The 17,524-nt window shown below is 56.4% G+C and overlaps 1 protein-coding gene across 4 annotated transcripts in view; it reads right to left on the bottom strand.

The window, feature by feature from the left end:
* Positions 1-319: 319 nt before the first annotated feature.
* Positions 320-17,524, bottom strand: part of GRIK5 (glutamate ionotropic receptor kainate type subunit 5) — a 51,410-nt gene continuing 34,205 nt past the window's right edge. For all 4 annotated transcript variants that reach the window (XM_081217208.1, XM_081217206.1, XM_081217207.1 and 1 more), the window contains 8 exons: positions 13,937-14,050; positions 13,640-13,749; positions 13,055-13,228; positions 8,088-8,253; positions 7,313-7,538; positions 5,361-5,489; positions 5,145-5,266; positions 320-1,313 (listed from right to left, as the gene is read on the bottom strand). In XM_081217208.1, the coding sequence (XP_081073334.1) occupies positions 885-1,313; positions 5,145-5,266; positions 5,361-5,489; positions 7,313-7,538; positions 8,088-8,253; positions 13,055-13,228; positions 13,640-13,749; positions 13,937-14,050 (1,470 nt within the window). In that variant the 3' untranslated portion in view covers positions 320-884. The remainder of the gene's footprint in view (positions 1,314-5,144; positions 5,267-5,360; positions 5,490-7,312; positions 7,539-8,087; positions 8,254-13,054; positions 13,229-13,639; positions 13,750-13,936; positions 14,051-17,524) is intronic.

Genomic DNA, 17,524 nt, shown 5'->3' with positions numbered 1-17,524 from the left:
CCCAGCCCCATCTGGTTTCTGTCTTTCTATGTCTCCTTTTCCTGGTGTCTCCGCCTCTCCAGATCCCTGTATCTCTCTCCATCTGTCTCAGGGTCTCTGTCGCAGCCTCCTTCTGCCCTGAGAGAAGGTCAGTGGAGAAGGGCCAGCTGCCCGGACCTGGGCTGACCTACTGTCTGTGGGCAGGGCGGAGAATCGGGAGAGTGCAGGAGTGACCATCCAGTCTGTGGTTCTCAGCAGACTCCCTGGAGCGGGGAGCCCAAGCCTTCAGTGCCCTCGCACCCCTAGGAAATGAGACCCGGGTATCCCCAGTTTTGGGGTTTTGTTCTTTTTTTATTCCAACGGGGACTGGGGTGTGGCAGGGGGAGGGATGGGGGCCCAACTGACCCCCTCCCTGTGGGGGTCTCATAGAAATTCCGAGGTTTCTCCCCAAAAAAAAGAGAGAAAGAGAAGAGTCGAGGGGCACCAGGGGACACCCATCTGTCCAGAGGCCTCCCACTTCTCCAGAAGTGGGGAGGGCTGCGTTAAGTCTTGGGGAGCCCGAGCAGTCCCAGGATGGGGTTCTCCGCGCGAACTGCTTTCCGCTTCCGGGAACAGCCCCTGCAGTCCTCGGCCCCTGGAGTCCTCGGTTCCTGCGCTCCTCTTGTTCGCAGTGGGGGACGGAGTGCGGGTGTCCGCGGCACCCTCTGGCGAGTCCATTAGGGGGCGCAGGCAGGTTCCGGAGCCGAGCCTCAGACTTCATCGGGAACCGAAGGCAAAATCGCGGCGTCCGGCGCGCGGGGGCACAAGTCCCGTCCCTCGCCCACCAGGGAAGCGAGGGCGGCCGGGGCCTGGGGCGAGCCCAGTCCCTGCGGTCAGTCCGGTCGCCCGCCCGGCCCCGCCCGTGATCACTCGTGTTCGGCCAGCTCGCGGGGGCCGACGGGGCCGGGCCGGGACCGGGGCGGGCTGGTGGCTTCAGCGGGGGCGCCCAGGCCACGCGAGGGCGCGCCGGCTCCGGAGGCCCGCAGCGCCTGGATGCGCCGGCACTCCTGACAGACACGCACGTGGGTGCAAGGGGTGGGGGCGGGGGGCCGGGCCCCGCCGGGCGGCCCCGGATCGTCCAGGAGGCGCTGGGGGCCCCCGTGCGCGCTGCCCGCATCCCCGCCCGCGCCGGCGGAGTAGAGCTTGCCGTTGCTGAGGCGCATCTCGCGGACGGCGCGTAGCGACAGCAGGGCCCGGCTTGGGCCTCCCGGGCGCCGGCGCCGGCGAGAACGCGACGTCTTGCGGCAGGACACCGCGTGCCGCAGCTCCTGCAGCATCTCCTGGCACACCGACACCTGGGGGCGGCGCGGGGCGCGGTGGTCACTGTCTGCGACCTCCTTGCCGCCGCCCCTCCCCCCTCCTTTCCCCTCTGCCTCTCGGCAACCTTCTCCACACCCTCCTGCTCTCCCTGCCCCACCCCTGTGTCCACCTCGCATTCTCTTTCCTGCACGCCCTTTCACCTCCTCTCTTCCTTCCACCCTTTCCTCCTTTCCCATTCTCTTCCCTCACAGTTCCCTTATTACCCCGTGCTCTTCCTGTCTCGTCTCTCCACCTCTCAACTCCTGCGTCTCCTCCACCTCTCGCTCCCGTCTCCCTTCTTCTTTGGATTTGTTCTTAAATCTGCCCTCCACCTCCGGTCCACGCTCCCCTCTTCCTACTCTTTCCTCTTGCCTTTTCACTCGGAAGTTTCTAACTGCTTCTAGTCCTTCCCTCGTACTCGTTCTCCATCCTCGGCCACTGATTCACACACGCACTATTGCCAGATGTATTTGCTGACCGCCTACTGTGTTCCAGGCACTGTTTCAGGCACTGGAGATACAGCAGAGAACAAAACAGACAGAAGTCCCTGCCCTCATGGAGGTTATATTCCAGTGTGCAGAGACAAAACATAAATATGTAAATATAAGTTGTACGTTAGATGGTGATGAGGGCTTTGGAGAAAAATTAAATTGGGAAAATAGGTGGGGGTGTAGGTGGGGAGTGATGCTGAATTTTGAGGCGGGTCTTTAGGGGAGACTCATTGAGAAGAGGACCTGCAAGTAGACAAAGGCAGTGCAAGATGAGCTGCGTGGGGCCTGGCAGGAGGGAAGGCAGACAATTCAGCTGGATACAGGTGTGAGGTGCTGCAGGAATGTGGAGCAGGTCAGGGTGGCCAAGGTGCGGTGGGCAAAGGGGAGAGGGAGGAGATGAGGTCAGGGGAGCAACGGGGGCCGGCTTGTGTAAGGCCCAGAGGCCACTGTAAGGATTTGGCTTTTACTCTGAGCCAGACAGGAGCCACTGGAGAGTTTTAAGCATAGGACTGCTGTGATTTCACAGGATCACTCTGGAGCTGTGTTGAGAACAGACTGTAGGGAGGTCAAGGGCAAGAGCAGGGGGCCCACTAGGAAGCTGCTACGATCACCAGACGGGATATGGCGGTGGCTGGACCACAGTGGTGGTGGTGGCCAAGGAGGTGAGAAGGGGTTGATTTCTGGGTATATTTCAAAGGTGGAGCCAACAGTTTTTGCTAAGAGATCAGATAGAGGGTGTGAGAAAGAGGGAGGAGTGAAGGGTGACTCCACGTATTTTGGCCTGAGCAACTGGAATGATGGCACCGCCTGATGGGTGGGCAGGAGCTCTGTGTTGGCCACGTGATGTCACGTACTACCTGGTGGACATCCACGTGGAGATGTCAAGTATGGAGCTGAATTTACAAACGTGGGTTCAGGGAGAGGTCCCTGTAAGGGATACACATTTGAGGGTTATGGTAGGCAGCCTCCATATCCTGCCCCTGGGGTGCTCACACCCTTGTGTACTCCCCTTTGCCTTTGTATGGGGTTCACTGTGTGACCAACAGAATAAGGCTAGGTCAGCTGACATTTTGGCTTCTTCCTGACTCTCTCTTGCATCACTCGCTCTGGGGAAACTCAGCTGCCACGGCGTAAGGACACTCAAGCAGCCCTACGGAGAAGTCCCTGTGTGAGGAACTGAGGCTTCCTGCCAACGGCTATGTGAATGAGTGTATTTTTATTCTCTCTATCTTAGGATGTTTTGACATCTGAAACATCTTGCTAGCCAGGGAGAGACTGCCCTCCCAGAGCTAGCCAATTGTTAGGGATAGCAAAGGGCTGGGAACCTGCCTTTCACATGAAAACCAACCAATCCTGAGTCTATACGCCCCCTTTATCTGACTCTCACACACCAAGCCAATATTTCCCCTGCCCTAAATCAACCCAGGGCCGGTACCAGACAATTAGAGACCACCCCACTAGTCCAGAGCCTGCTGACAGTATTCACACTGCCCAGTCCTAAGCCGTTTCCTTAGCTGCCTTGCCTTTCTCATGGAAACCCCAATAAAGGCTCTGCCCTAGGTTTCTCTCTCCCTTCTTCTGCCTCCTGACCAAATCTGGTGCTTTCCTTGCGGCCCTATCGTGGTAGGCCCCCTCCTGTCAGGTAATGTAAGTAATAAATTCTTCTTTCACTGGCATTGGCCTCTTCTGCTCAGTCACTTCCATAAATTAAAACCCCACAGGTACATTTTGAGACAGTGAGCCATCCTGGAAGTGGGTCCTCCAGCCCCAGTCGAGCCTCCAGACAACAGCAGCCCCAGCCAACATCATGACCATGACCTTACCAGAGACACTGGGCAGCCAGAACCACCCAGCTAAGCTGCTCCCAGATTCCTAACCTATGGACACTGTGAACTGATAGAAGCCTGCTGGTTTAAGTTGCTAAATTGGGGGATAATTTGTTACATGGCAAAAGATAAATAATACAGGAGTCATCAGCACACAGATGGTCTTACAAACCATTTGGCTGGATGGGATCGCCAAGAGAATGGAGAAGGAGAAGAGAAGAAGTCCAAGGATCGAGCCCTAGGGCGCCCCAACAAAACAGTGCCAGAGAGGTAGGAGGAAAATGAGGCAGGAGCAGGGAAGAGAGGGTTGTGAGGAGGGAGTGACCGGCTGTGCTGAAGCCCATGGCTGCCTCGCGATGATGAGGCCGGAGACTCAGGCGCTGGATTTCAGATGCGGAGGTCACTGGTGGCAAGGCTGGCTTCAGAAGAGGGGTGGGGACAGAAGCTGGATGGGAGTGTGTCCAAGAAGGAATGGGAGGACAGAAACTGGAAACAGCAGAGGGACACACCCTGTCAAGGCTACAGCAGAAGGGGAGAAGTGGGGTGGTGACTAGGAGGGGAAACGGGGTCCAGAGAGGGTTCCTTGAAGATCACATGGCCTTGATCCAGGAGAGAAAAGCGGGTGATGCTGGAGGGAAGGAGAGAACAGCTGAGGAATGTCCGTGGGAAGGCGAGAGAGGAGGGGACGGGGCGCATGTGGAGAAGCCTTAGCGAGAAGCGTGGATGTTCATCTAGAGTCACTAACGGGGCGAGTGGAGAAAGCAGGAGGGTCGCCGGATGTAGAGGTGGGGCTTGGCATGCTTTCCGACTCCTCTGCTTTTCTCAGGCCAGGAGAAGCAAGGTCACGGGCTCAAAGCAAGGAGGGGGAGGAGGGGCTGGAGGCTGGCAGAGAGAGGGGAAGGTTGGAATCGCGGAGGAGCACGGGGGCCCGCGGGGTTAGCACTGCAGGAGTATGGCTGGGGACCACCATGCCCGCGTACGGGCTGAGACCAGCCAGCAAGTCTGCCTTCCTGCTGTCGCATTCCGCTGCGTTCTCCTTGCCCCGTCTCTCCTCCTGTTTCTTCGTGCTTTACCACCTCATTCTTTCCCCGTACCCTTCTCTCTCTGCCCCTCCGCACTCCTTCCCCTGCAGCCTCATCTCTGCCTGCGCCCTCTTCCCCCCTGTCCTTCCTCATGTCTGTGGACCCTCTCTCCCGTCTTCCGTCTTTTTTTTTTTTTCCGGGCCGCACCGCGGCTTGTGGGATCTTAGTTTCCCCCCATCAGCGATCGAACCTGGGCCCTCAGCAGTGACAGCGCAGAGTCCTAACCACTGGACCGTCAGGGAGCCCCCCACTGTCACCTCTTCATGGACCTCCTGGACCCCTGGAGTCGCTCTGATCCTCTCACGTCCCCAGCTCCCAGCCCCCCAACCCTCTCAATCCTCCAGTAACGGCTCCCAATGCCATAGTCTTCACACCCCCTGCCCCTGGGGTCCCACTTCTTCCCACACACCCTTCGCCAGCCCCCTCACCTCTTCTGACTCTGCGGACCTCCGCGTGGACCATATGAATTCCATGACTGCCACGAAGACAGCAATGATGAGGCCACAGATGAGCACGACAAAAATGCCGCCGATGTTCTCCATGCCCAAGCCTGGGGGTGGAGGGGGAGAGCCAGGGGTCCGGCTGTGTGGGCCAGGGGCGGCAAGGGGCCTTTGGGAAGGGCACGGCATGCAGGAGTGGCTGACCTTTAGCTCGATGGTCCTCTTCCTTGGGGCACCGGCTCCCCTCCCACCACTTGCGCTTTAGGATCTCCAGCCGGTTGTTCTCCTGAAGCTGCAGAATGGCCAGTGTGATCTCATCCCGGAACGGGGAGCCTGGACCGGGCACACGGTGGAGTGGACGGTCATCGGGACCCTGGAGCCCTGCCTGCCCAAACCCCAGATGTTCCCTCCCCTCTGCAGCTGCTCTCCTTCCCCCTCTGCCGCATCCCCAGCACCTTCCCTGCCCACCTTCAAATCTGACTACTGCTCGCCACCTCCCCTGCAACCAGCCCTGGGCCAAGCCCCCACTTGTCACATTTGTCACCGGTCCCTCTCCCTGTGGCCCCCCCCTCACTCTCTCCCTGCCAGGCTCTTCTCAACACAGCAGCCAGAGGGACAATTTCAGAAACATAGCCATAGATCACGCCTCTCTGGTGCTTAAAACTCTCCAATGGCTCTGTTTGCAGCTAGAAAAAAAAATCTTCAAATATTCAACAAGACTCTGCATTCACTGGTCCCACCACCTGGGGCTCCCTTAGAACCTTTGCCTCTGCCTGGAATGTTCCTTCCCTCACTTCACTCAGGACTCTGCTCACAGGGTGCCTCAGGGGCTCTTCTCTAACTCTATTAAAAATGACGGCAAGCACCCCACTCCCTGTCCATTCTTCCCCTTACTTACTTCAAAGCAGTTGGCACTGCTTGACATCACATTATAAAGCTACGTGTTTACTGTCTGTCTGCACCCCTAGTAGACGGCTGGAGGTGGGGGCTGAGCAGCTAGCTCCCCACTGTGGCATCCCAGCACCCAGAGCAGTCCTGGCACACAGTAGGGCATCAGATCTGCCAAGTGAACGCATCCCCAGCCACACCTCTCCTCTGCGTGGCCCCAACCCTGGACCACCTCTCTCCTCTCTACCCTCAGATCCTCCCCTTAAACCATCCTTGGGCCCCAAACATCCCACCCATATCCTACCCTCTACTCATTTCTTCATTCACTACTATAATTCTTGAGCATCTACCAGGTGCCAGGAACTACGGATATAGGCAAGTGGGGTGATTGGTATTTATCAGGCACCTACTATGTGCCAGACCCTTGGCCTACAGAAGTGTATTTAAGTCTCACAATAATCCTGTGAGGCACGTGTTACCACCCTCATTATCTGCATGAAACAGGTGACACTCTTGCCTGAGTCAGGGAGGAAGCTGGGATTTGAATCCAGGTTGTTGTGACTCCAGAGCCTGTCCCTCAAAGCACCAGGCTATACTGCTTCCCTGATACAGCACTGACCCTACCACAAAGCTGCTAAGATTTGGGGTAATTTGTTATGTAGTCAAAGCTAAGAAATGCAGTGGTCATCACAATATAGGTGGGTTTAAAAGCCGAAATGCCAAAATTTGGTGGCAAAATTGGTGGTGAGTTTCCAGCACCAAGCCCTGGAAAAGCATGTCCAAGCCTCCCTGGCAGATCCATCCATCATTCTTCCTCCCTCCCTCCTTCCCTCTCCCTCCCTTCCACCCATCCAGCAACATCCATTATGTTGCTGGAGCACTTGCTCTGAGCCAGGCTGTGGGTTTGGTGCAGAGAATATGAAGTAAATAAAACCAGGTCCTCACCCTCGAGGGGCCCTCGGACCCATGGGGGAAGGCAGCAAGCCTCACGGCTCACACGCACTGACTTGTGCACAGTACCACCGGGTTCTCCCAACAGCCCTCCAGGGCTGGAGCTGATCGCTCCTAGGCCTGTTTATAGGCAGGTGGAGGGCGCAGAGGCCCAGGGAGGCGGCGTCACCTTCCCAAGGCCACACAGCTAGGAGGCCACACGCAGCACACCCAGCCTGCTCGGGAAGGGCCTGGCCTACTCCCTGGCCTGCTCACACAGCTTGGTTTCAGCTGCCTGGGGACCCACGGCCTCCCACGCCGCCCCACTGCCGCCATACCCAGCGGCATGCCGATGCCGTAGCCCTTGGTGTCGAGGAGGCCCCCGATCTGGGTGAGGTTGCAGTTGAGGCGCCGGTGGTACTCATTCATGGTGGACTCGAGCAGGAAGGCGTAGCGGGAGTTGAGGACGCGGGCGATGCCCTCCTCTGTGCTCTTGACAAACACGCTGGGCTGCTTCGACTGCATGTAGTTCCACATACGCTGGTACGTCTGGTACCGTGAATTCTGGGCAGAGGGCGCATGAGGGGAAGACGGGTGAGGGTCTTTCCACTCCTGCCTTTCCCCTGAGCCCTGTCCCCTGCCCTCTAGAAAGTCTCTCTCAAACCGAGAGAGCGGGGAGACCAGAGGAAGACAGGAAGGGCCGAAGACAGAGGAGACACACAAGACAGACAGACTGCTCAAGGCCAGATCCAAGCCAACCCCACACCCACCAGCCCAGCGAGGATCCTGAGCACCGAAGGCTTGGGAAGAAGGGTCCACAGCCTGCTTTTCAACCCTTTTTCTCTCTTCCACCCCTGGGCCTCGGCTCGGCTTGACACCCAGCCCTGTCTTCCCAGTGTTCCCAGGCCTTATTCAGAGAAGCTGGGAGCAGATGCTCAACCATATATACCCAGGGCCCAGCCTGCTTCAGGGAGACCTGCGTCCAAGCCAAACGGGACAGCTTACTTCCTACGGGCCCTGCGGGAACCTTCTGAGGAATGCACTGCCCTACCCTGAGCTGCTGTGCACAGCGGGGATCCCGAAACCAAGCCTGGGTGGCTCCGGGGGCCCCACCTGAAAGAAGGTCATGGTGGAGCCAGCGTGGATCGTGCCGTACTCAATGTTGGTCTGGTCCGCCAGGTCGTCGGCCGACTCCACGGGCACCTCCATGCGCTGCACGGTGAGGAAGGCAGCCAGGTTGGCCGTGTAGGAGGAGATGATGATCAAGGTGAAGGCCCACCTGAGGGGTGGGAGGGGTGAGCTGCAGGTTGGAGCCACCACTGCCACCCTGCCCCTGTGTCCATGCGCCCCACTGGTGGTGCCCCCCTCAGTGACCCCAGCATCTAGAAGGCTGACTGCTGACTAGTGGAGGGGCTGGGAGCATGGAATCTGGAGCCAGATTCCTTGGGTTTAAAATTGCTTCCAGGGCTTCTCTCGTGGCGCAGTGGTTGAGAGTCCACCTGCCGATGCAGGGGACGTGGGTTCGTGCCCTGGTCCGGGAGGATCCCACATGCCACAGAGCGGCTGGGCCCGTGAGCCATGGTTGCTGAGCCTGCGCGTCTGGAGCCTGTGCTCCGCAGTGGGAGAGGCCACAACAGTGAGAGGCCCGCGTACCGCAAAAAAAAAAAAAAAAAAAAAAAAATTGCTTCCAGAGGGCTTCCCCGGTGGCTCAGTGGTTAAGAATCCGCCTGCCAATGCAGGGAACACGGGTTCGAGCCCTGGTCCGGGAAGATTCCACATGCCGCAGAGCAACTAAGCCTCGTGCGCCACAACTACTGAGCCTGTGCTCTAGACCCCGAGAGCCACAACTACTGAGCCCGCGTGCCACAACTACTGAAGCCCACGCGCCTAGAGCCTGTGCTCCGCAACAAGAGAAGCCACCGCAATGAGAAGCCCGTGCACCGCAACGAAGAGTAGCCCCCGCTCGCCGCAACTAGGGAAAGCCCACACACAGAAACAAAGACCCAACGCAGCCAAAAATAAATTAATTAATTAAAAGAAAAGAAAGAAGAGAAACGTTGATTTCCAAGGCAGAGCTTTCCTGAACCATGACGAGCCCCTGGGTGTGGCAGCAGGAGGCTATGGCCCGTGTGGACATGAGATGAGGGGCCCAGGAGGGGAGTTCTGGCCAAGCTGCTGCTATTCAGGTGGCGGCCAAGTCCCTAGAGCACTGGCACCCACCCCCATAGCCCTACCACCGGCCCTGGCTTGCTGAATCACCAGGCCGAGGTCACACCTGGAGATTAAGAAACATCCGTTGAATGACTGAATGTGGGGGAAGACTCGGGGTGGAGACAAGAGTTAGCCTGGGGTCAAAGGCACCAGTGAGAGAGGGGGCATGACTGGGGGCTTCCTGGGTGATGGCGATGGGAAGGGGCAGAGAACGCCCAGCTGGGGAAGAGGGTCCCTGACTGGAGCAGAAGGGATGGGCTGTAGAGAGCTGGCCACTGGTCCCCCACCTGACTGGGGGACTGGTCCCTTCATGCCCTCTCAGCCACCTCCTCACACATGCATCCCTCTCGTGCCTGGCTGGAATGCGCCTCCCTCTCTTTGGCAGGCATGCCTGTTTGAACCTTCAGATGAAACAGCCTAGATGGCACCTCCTCAGAGGGGCCCTTCCTGAGCACCCTCATTCTCTACTGTTCTTTCACTGCACACTGTTTGGTTCTTTAATAGCACAGTTTACATACATCTGATACATCATTATATTAAAAATGTTAATACGGGCTTCCCTGGTGGCGCAGTGGTTGAGAGTCCGCCTGCCGGTGCAGGGGACGTGGGTTCGTGCCCCGGTCCGGGAGGATCCCACATGCCACGGAGCGGCTGGGCCCGTGAGCCATGGCCACTGAGCCTGCGCGTCCGGAGCCTGTGCTCCGCAACGGGAGAGGCCACAACAGTGAGAGGCCGGTGTACAGCAAAAAAAAAAAAAAAAAAAAAAAAGGGGGAAAAATGTTAATACAGTTTAGTCGGGGGGTGTGGTAGGCAGAAGAAAGGCTTGCCCCCCAAAGATGTCTACATGCTCATCCCTGGAACTTGTGAGTACGTTCCCTCACAGGTAAAAGGGTCTCTGCAGATATGATTAAGTTAAGAGTCTTGAGATGGGGAGATTAGCCTGGATTATCCTGTTGGGCCCATGGAATCACAGGGGTCCTTATGTGGAAGAAGGAGGTCAGAGTCAGAAAGAGAGATTTGAAGATGTTATGCTCTTGGCTTTGAAGATGGAGGAAGGGGTCACAAGCCCAGGAATGCAGGCGGCTCCTAAAAGCTGGAAAAGGCAAGGAAATGGATTCTCCCCCAAAGCCTCCAGAAGAATTGGCCCTGCCAACACTCCGATTTTAGCACAGTCATATCTATTTTGCACTTCTGATCTCCAGAACTATAAGAGAATAAATTTCTGTTGTTTTTAAGCCACGCAGTTTGTGGTAATTTGTTGCAGCAGCAACAGGAAATGAATACAGGGTATAACTCCTGACATGATGCCAATTCCAAAATGTTAAAAAAAAAAATCATCAAGATTCAAAAGTTTAGGGATCTCCCTGGCGGTCCAGTGGTTAGGACTCCAAGCTTCTACTGCAGGGTACACGGTTTCAATCCCTGGTCGGGGAAGTAAGATCCCACATGCCATGCGGCACATCCAGAAATTTTTAAAAATTAAAGAAAAAAAATGTTTGAAAGCCCTGCTGCAACTAAGGAGCCCACATGTTGCAACTAAGGAGCCCACATGCTGCAACTAAGGAGCTCTGGAGCCGCAACTAAGGAGTCCGCCTGGTACAACTAAAACCTGGTGCAACCAAAACAAACAAACAAAAAGTTTCAAAGCCAATGGACCAAGCAAGTTGCAAACAACTGCCAGATGGTAGTCAGCCTCGCTTAGCTGGGGAAGAGAAAAACCTGCCACCATTATGGTTAGTCTTGAACAAACAAGTTTTGAATCAAACAATATCTTCGGGACATATTCTTGGCATAAAATATGATGTCCTTGTGTTTATTTATCTGTTTATTCTCAGTTCCTTTGCCTCTTGAGGACTGATTTTCCACCGGAGTGCCTGGCACATGGAAGGGCCTGAGAAGCACCTCTTGCTGAATGACTACTGAGCATGGATCCTGACTGAGGGGGAGAAGGCCCAATGCCTCAGTTTGCCCTGGAGAGGCACCCAGGGCCTACGGGGTGGGTGGCACTGGGGCGGGAGGCTGGCTCAGCCCAACCCTGCGTCTAGCCAAATGCATGCTCTCCCTGCGCTCTTGAGCCTGTGAGCCACAACTACTGAAGCCCGTGTGCCACAACTACTGAAGCCTGCATGCCTAGAGCCTGTGCTCCACAACAAGAGAAGCCATTGCAATGAAAAGCCCTCACACCACAACGAAGAGTAGCCCCCGCTCGCTGCAACTAGAGAAAGCCAGCGCACAGCAACGGAAGACCCAACGCAGCCAATTAAATAAATAAATAAATAAATAAATAAATAATAAAATCTTAAAAAAGAAAAAAAAATGCATGCTCTTTAGCAAACCACTTCCTCTCTCTGGGTCTCGATCTTCTAATCCATAAAATCAGAGAATATTCCTTGTCCTAAGCATGCTCCTTGGCTTTCTGTGGTTCTAATGAGGAAAAGGGGCTGAGAAGAGTTATATGAACTGCAACCAAGCCCAGCTGCTATTTCAAAGATAGGGTGGCAAATGTGAGTGCTTATGGAAGCCAGGCCAGAAAGTGACTGAAGGGGGACTTCCTGGCGGCGCAGTGGTTAAGAATCCGCCTGCCAATGCGGGCGACACGGGTTCGAGCCCTGGTCGGGGAAGATCCCACAGGCCGCGGAGCAACTAAGCCCGTGCGTCACAACTACTGAGCCTGCGCTCTAGGGCTCTCGAGCCACAACTACCGAGCCTGTGCACCACAACTACTGAAGCCCGCGCGCCTAGAGCCCGTGCTCCGCAACAAGAGAAGCCACCACGATGAGAAGCCCGCACACCGCAGTGAAGAGTAGCCCCTGCTCGCTGCAACTAGAGAAAGCCTGCGTGCAGCCACAAAGAGCCAATGCAGCCCCCCCAAAAAAAAATTTAAAAAAAAAAGTGACTGAAGGAGGGAGAGAGGACTGGGGCCAGTGGAACAGGCATCGACGCCAGGTGGGAACGCCACCCGAGCACTACCAGATCTCCCAAATCTTTGAGAAAAGTGAGAAATCTGAATTTGGGGAGTTCCCTGGCGGCCTAGTGGTTAGGATTTCGGGCTTTCACTGCTGTGCCCCGGAACAAAGATCCCGCAAGCCACGCAGATTGGCCAAAATCAAACAAAACAAAAAGAGAAATCTGAATTTGTAAGTGAATTTACCCAATTTTTAAATGCCAACTAATTCAAAAACTTTTAAACTATGGGCCAGACACCACCAGTTGTCAGTGTCTGTTCTCTGACACCTAGGTTCTTGGAGCTTGTCTTGGGGGCAAAATAAGTTCCATTCAAAATAAGTTACTGGGTCTGGGTAATTCCCTGGCAGTCCAGTGGTTGGGACTTGGTGCGTTCACTGCTGAGGGTCCGAGTTCAATCCCTGGTCAAGGAACTAAGATCCCACAAGCCATGCGAGGTGGGGCCAAAAAAAAAAAGTTACGGGATCCATGTGGGACTTTGAGGGAGGTATCCCTGTCTGGGGCCTCAGCCTCAGCGTCTGGACAGTGAAGGCTGTCCTGGTTCAAGGATTCCAGTGTCTCTGTGACTGCCCAGGCAATGTCTAAGACAGCAGTAACAAGGCCAATACTGTCCTGATTATAACCCCTCAGGTCAGCAGAAGCACTTTCTCATCCCTTAGCCACACCGAATCCTTACAACCTGAGACATGGGCATTTTTATCCCCGTTTTTCAGATGAGGAGACTGAGGCATGGAGACCCAAGGTCACACAGCCAGTGAGTGGCAGAGCTGGGGCTCAGCTGCCCCCACCCCATTTCCTGTCACACAGCTGGCGTGGGACACGGGAATGGGCCCAGGCCTCAGAACCCCCCCGCCCTCCTCCCCACCTCCGCCAACCCCGGTTGGGGCAGACAGGCAGCCTCTCACCAGACTCCGCTGACGCAGCGTGTGGACAGCGCCCGGGGCATGATCTCCGAGCCCTGCTGCATGAAGCCCCCCACGGGGAACCAGAGGCTGTTGCCCAGCGTGTACTGATTCTCCAGGATGTGGGGACGTGCCCGCAGGCACGGGTGCGGGTTATACCACTCATAGGGGCTCAGCCTGTGGAGAGACACGGGGAATGGGGAGAAAAAGGAGAGGAACAGAGGAAAGAGAGAGCCACCGTGATCAGAAGAGATGGGGGGACAAAAACGGAGGGGAAGAGAGACAGAGATGGACAGAGAGAGACACACACACACAGAGAGAAACAGAGACAGTGCAGGCAAAAGGGGAGGGAGACAGAAAGAACGGGAAGGGGAGAGGCCCAGAGAGAACCACGGAGCAAAAGTCAGAACCACAAGAAGGAAATACAGAGACAGGGCCAGAAAGGGAGAAGGGAGGGTGCAGGGAATCCAAGGCCCCAAGTGGAGGCCGAGGATGGTCCAGACAGACGACAGAAAGGTCAGGCATGGAGACCCCAGCTCGTGCTTCCTCCCCGCCCTCTCCTTCCCAGGCAGCAGGTAGTGGACTCACCTGGCGGCCAGGAACAGGACGCAGCTGACAGCCAGGTAGGCCAGAAGCATGAAGAGCCATACAGCAGGGGAGAAGGGGTCCAGGAAGGAGAAGTAGCCAGGCTTGCGGCCCTGGTGGGAGACAGAGTGAGAGAGAGCCGGAGCCACACAGACCTGAGCCCCTCTCCCAGCCCCAGGGCCCATGAGCCCCACCAGCCGATCCGAGGTCCAGCTCACAGCTTCTGCCTCCCTTGGGTGTCCGGCCCCAGCACCAGCCCCCACCCCCACCCCCACCCCCACGTCTCCAGGGGAACCGTACCATGTGCACGCGGTAGAGGATGCTGATTCCCAGGGTCATGAAGGGTTTAGAAAAGTCGATGACCTTCTCCCGCTCAGCTGTGATGGTGAACGCAGCCACAGCCAGGTCTGCCTTCTGCTGGAGGGAAAGCGGGGCGGGGGCAGATGGGCGGGCCAGGGAGACAGATGGGCAGTTAGAGAGAACGCACTGAGGAAGCGACTTAGAATATCAGAAGCTGAGAGAGAGGCAAAGAGAGAGGACAGCAGAAGGAGCCAGGGGACTGGATCCAAGAGTGCACCTCGGGGGCTTCCCTGGTGGCGCAGTGGTTGAGAGTCCGCCTGCCGATGCAGGGGACACGGGTTCGTGCCCCGGTCCGGGAAGATCCCACAGGCCGTGGAGCAGCTGGGCCCGTGAGCCATGGCCTCTGAGCCTGCGCGTCCGGAGCCTGTGCCCCGCCACGCGAGAGGCCACAACAGTGAGAGGGCCGCGTACCGCAAAAAAAAAAAAAAAGAAAAGAGTGCACCTCGGGCTTCCAATTGGACGCTTGTCATTTCATGTCTGCTGTAAGCGGCTCCTGTGGCCTCCTTCCTGCCCGGCTGCCCTGTCTCATCCAATCTCTCCTGCTCCCCAGTCAAGTTCATCATTAAGACCCTGCTTTATAAAACCTACCGCTGACCCCCACCACTCCCACTATGTCGGTGTCCTAAAGAGAGAGCCTGAGATTGGAGTTGAGATGCCTGGACGCTGACCCACTCAGGACCCTCTTGGAGCCTTGGTTTTCTCTTCTGTATGAACAATGAACAGGTAACATTTATCAAGTGCTTACTATGTGTCAGGCTCCATGCTAGATGCCACTTTATATAGATTATCTTGTATAATCCTCTTAACAGCTCCCTGAGGGCCACTACTAGGCCCATTTTATAGAAGTGGAAACTGAGGCTCAGAGAGGAAAGGGCACTAGGGAGTAAAGGCAGGGGCTGGGGACCATAAAGCAGAGACACGACCTCCACTCTCCTGCCCCTGGCAGACACCAGGGACCTAGATGTGTGCATGAAGCCACCCCTGACACACAGGACCATGCCTGGCTCAGTTGAGATAATGAACTCAGGAGAAGCTGCATGTGGTCTTGAGTCGGGGAGGGGTGGCTGGGGTCCAGGTCTGAAGTGGTGAAGGGTGGGTAGTGGGTGGGGTATGGCAGAGAAAAGGGTATGTGCTGGGGTCTGGCTGACACAATGGAATGCCTGACCCAAAGGGGCCATCTCGCTCTTGCCCAAGTGGACGTCAGCCAGTCGTTAGCTGTGGGCAGGACACAGGCTGGGAAAAAACCTGGCACTTCACACACACAAACACACACACACACACTGCACACATGAGCACTGTACACGGTCAGGTCTACACCACATGTGCACACCATACCATGTCCACACATGCGTGCCCAGACACAGGCTGACCCAGTGACATACTGTCCACATGGACTCAGGCAGACAAACACGTGCACTGTACAGGAGTGATGACATCGTGGGGGGCATTCCCTAGAGGCACAGTGCACACACCCGAACACGTGGCCTCATGTGTGCACATACATGACAGAGGGGGCAGGGTGCTGGGAAGGGCTGGGGGTGGGAGTAGAGAGCCCTGGCTTTGCCCCAAGCTCACTGGGTGACCAGGGGCAGGGGCTTCCATGTCTCTGGGCCTCAGTTTGGTCCTCTGTAAAATTGGGGGGGAGGGGAGTGAGCTGTCTCCTGGGTTTGGAACCCAGCTCCCAGGATACCTCTTCCAGGCATAATGATTCCATCTCCCAGGGCTCAACCGGGCCCCAGCACTGACTCCAAATTCAAGTAGAGCCCTCCCCCTGGGGCTGAAATAAGAGTCAAGGTCCTGGATCACTGGCCTGGGAGGAGGGACACACTCACCCCCCAAGGGGCTGAGACTGAGACCACATGCGGTGGTACAGACTGGGACAGAACCGGGGTGGGGAGAGAGGGCACAGGCCCCAAAGATACTGCAGAGAGGTGGCACAGGCTGAAAACAAAACCAAGGTCGGGGAGAGATCCCGTGGACCCAAAATGACATCCAGGGTCTAGGAGAGAAGAGATCTGAAAGACAATTCGATGTCAGGGAAAGAGGACAGACGCAGAAGATTAGCCAAGAGTAGAGAGAGACAGCACAGGTGAAACAACTACGGCAGGGTGAGAGAGAGATGGCACGTCCCCAAGGCAGAATCCAGAGGCGGCCACGTGTGGCAAGGGCCCAGAACACACCGGATTCAGAGCCTACCCCTGGGAATTCCTGGGTGTTGAGAGTAAGGAGTGGGTTCCCCCCCTCTTTTTTTGGCCACACCCCACGCTTGTGGGATCTTAGTTCCCCAACCAGGGATCGAACCCGCGCCCTCGGCAGTGAAAGAGCAGAGTCCCAAACACTGGACCACCAGGGAAGTCCTGGTTTTCTCCTTTCTTGTGCACTTGCCACTCTCGTGACTAATATGTGAACCGCTGGGAACAATGTCAGCTAATACAGGAATCTTTATTTTTATGCACCCACAGAAGGTCTGTCCTGGCAAAGGACAGCCTCCTCATTGGGCCCCTGCCTCTGCTCATAACACCACCCCCATCCAAAATGAGAGTCACCTGTTTAAAAACCCTTGGGTGGCTTTCCCACTGCACCTAAGACAGTGTCCAGGGTGGCTGGAGCAGAAAGGGGGGTGGGGTGGGAAACGTAGCAGAGTGGGGACCAGAGCCCTGCAGGGCCTTGCAGGCCAGGGGAAGGGGGCCGGATTCTACCCCAAGGGCAACAGAGGACATCACATCAGAAGGTGTGAGCAGCGGAGGGTAACGTGATCTGGCCGCCCTGAGAACAGACCACAGGGGCAAGAGTGGAAACTGACTAAAGATGCCCACAGAGATGCTGGGGGCGGGGCCAGTGGAGGTGGAGAGGAGGTGGTCCGATTTGAGATGAATTCCGAATGGAGGACAGACAGATCCTTAAATGCTGCAAGTTCTAGACTCCTCTCAGAGTCTTTGAAACCCCTGCCCCCTTTCCACCTCCTCCTCTTCCCCCTTCATTTCCCAAAAGGGACACCTGTTCCTTAGAGAAGACTTCCCTCCAAGGGAACCCTGACAGTCTAATCTCTGGGATGAAATCAGGAAGAATCCAAATGATAAGCCACCTGTAGAAATGACAGGGGGATTGTCTAAACGCCTAAACACCAACCAAAGCACTTGTGGCTGTCCCCCTGCCCCAGCCCACCCTGGACACCAGCTCTGTGCAAACCATCTGTGCTGTGCCACCAGCTCCCTGACAGGCTCTGCCAACAGGGGGCACTAGAGGAAGGCTGCCAGGCTGGAGGAAGGAGAGTTACCTGCTCCTTCTGGTCTACTCTCGGGTCCCCAGACTTTCTGCACCAAAGGCAGCAGCATTTCTTCCACAGGGCAGCAGACAAGTTCAGTCTGCAGCTTCCCAGCACTTGCAGAACCAGCCTCGCCCAGCCCTTCTTGGGGCACCAGCACCAGCTGGCGAGTGCCCCCTCCTCGGGGTCTGAGTTTCCGCCCCACAGAGCCCTTCCTCTGTTTCCGAGTTTCAGCTCTTCTCTGCTCCTTCAGAACTTGAGAC

This window comes from Mesoplodon bidens, assembly GCF_964165515.1.
Source record: "Mesoplodon bidens genome assembly, chromosome: 18".
In the NCBI taxonomy this organism is placed as follows: domain Eukaryota; kingdom Metazoa; phylum Chordata; class Mammalia; order Artiodactyla; family Ziphiidae; genus Mesoplodon; species Mesoplodon bidens.
Note: the sequence above shows the minus strand (reverse complement) of the source record. Positions and strands in the feature narration are given on the sequence as shown.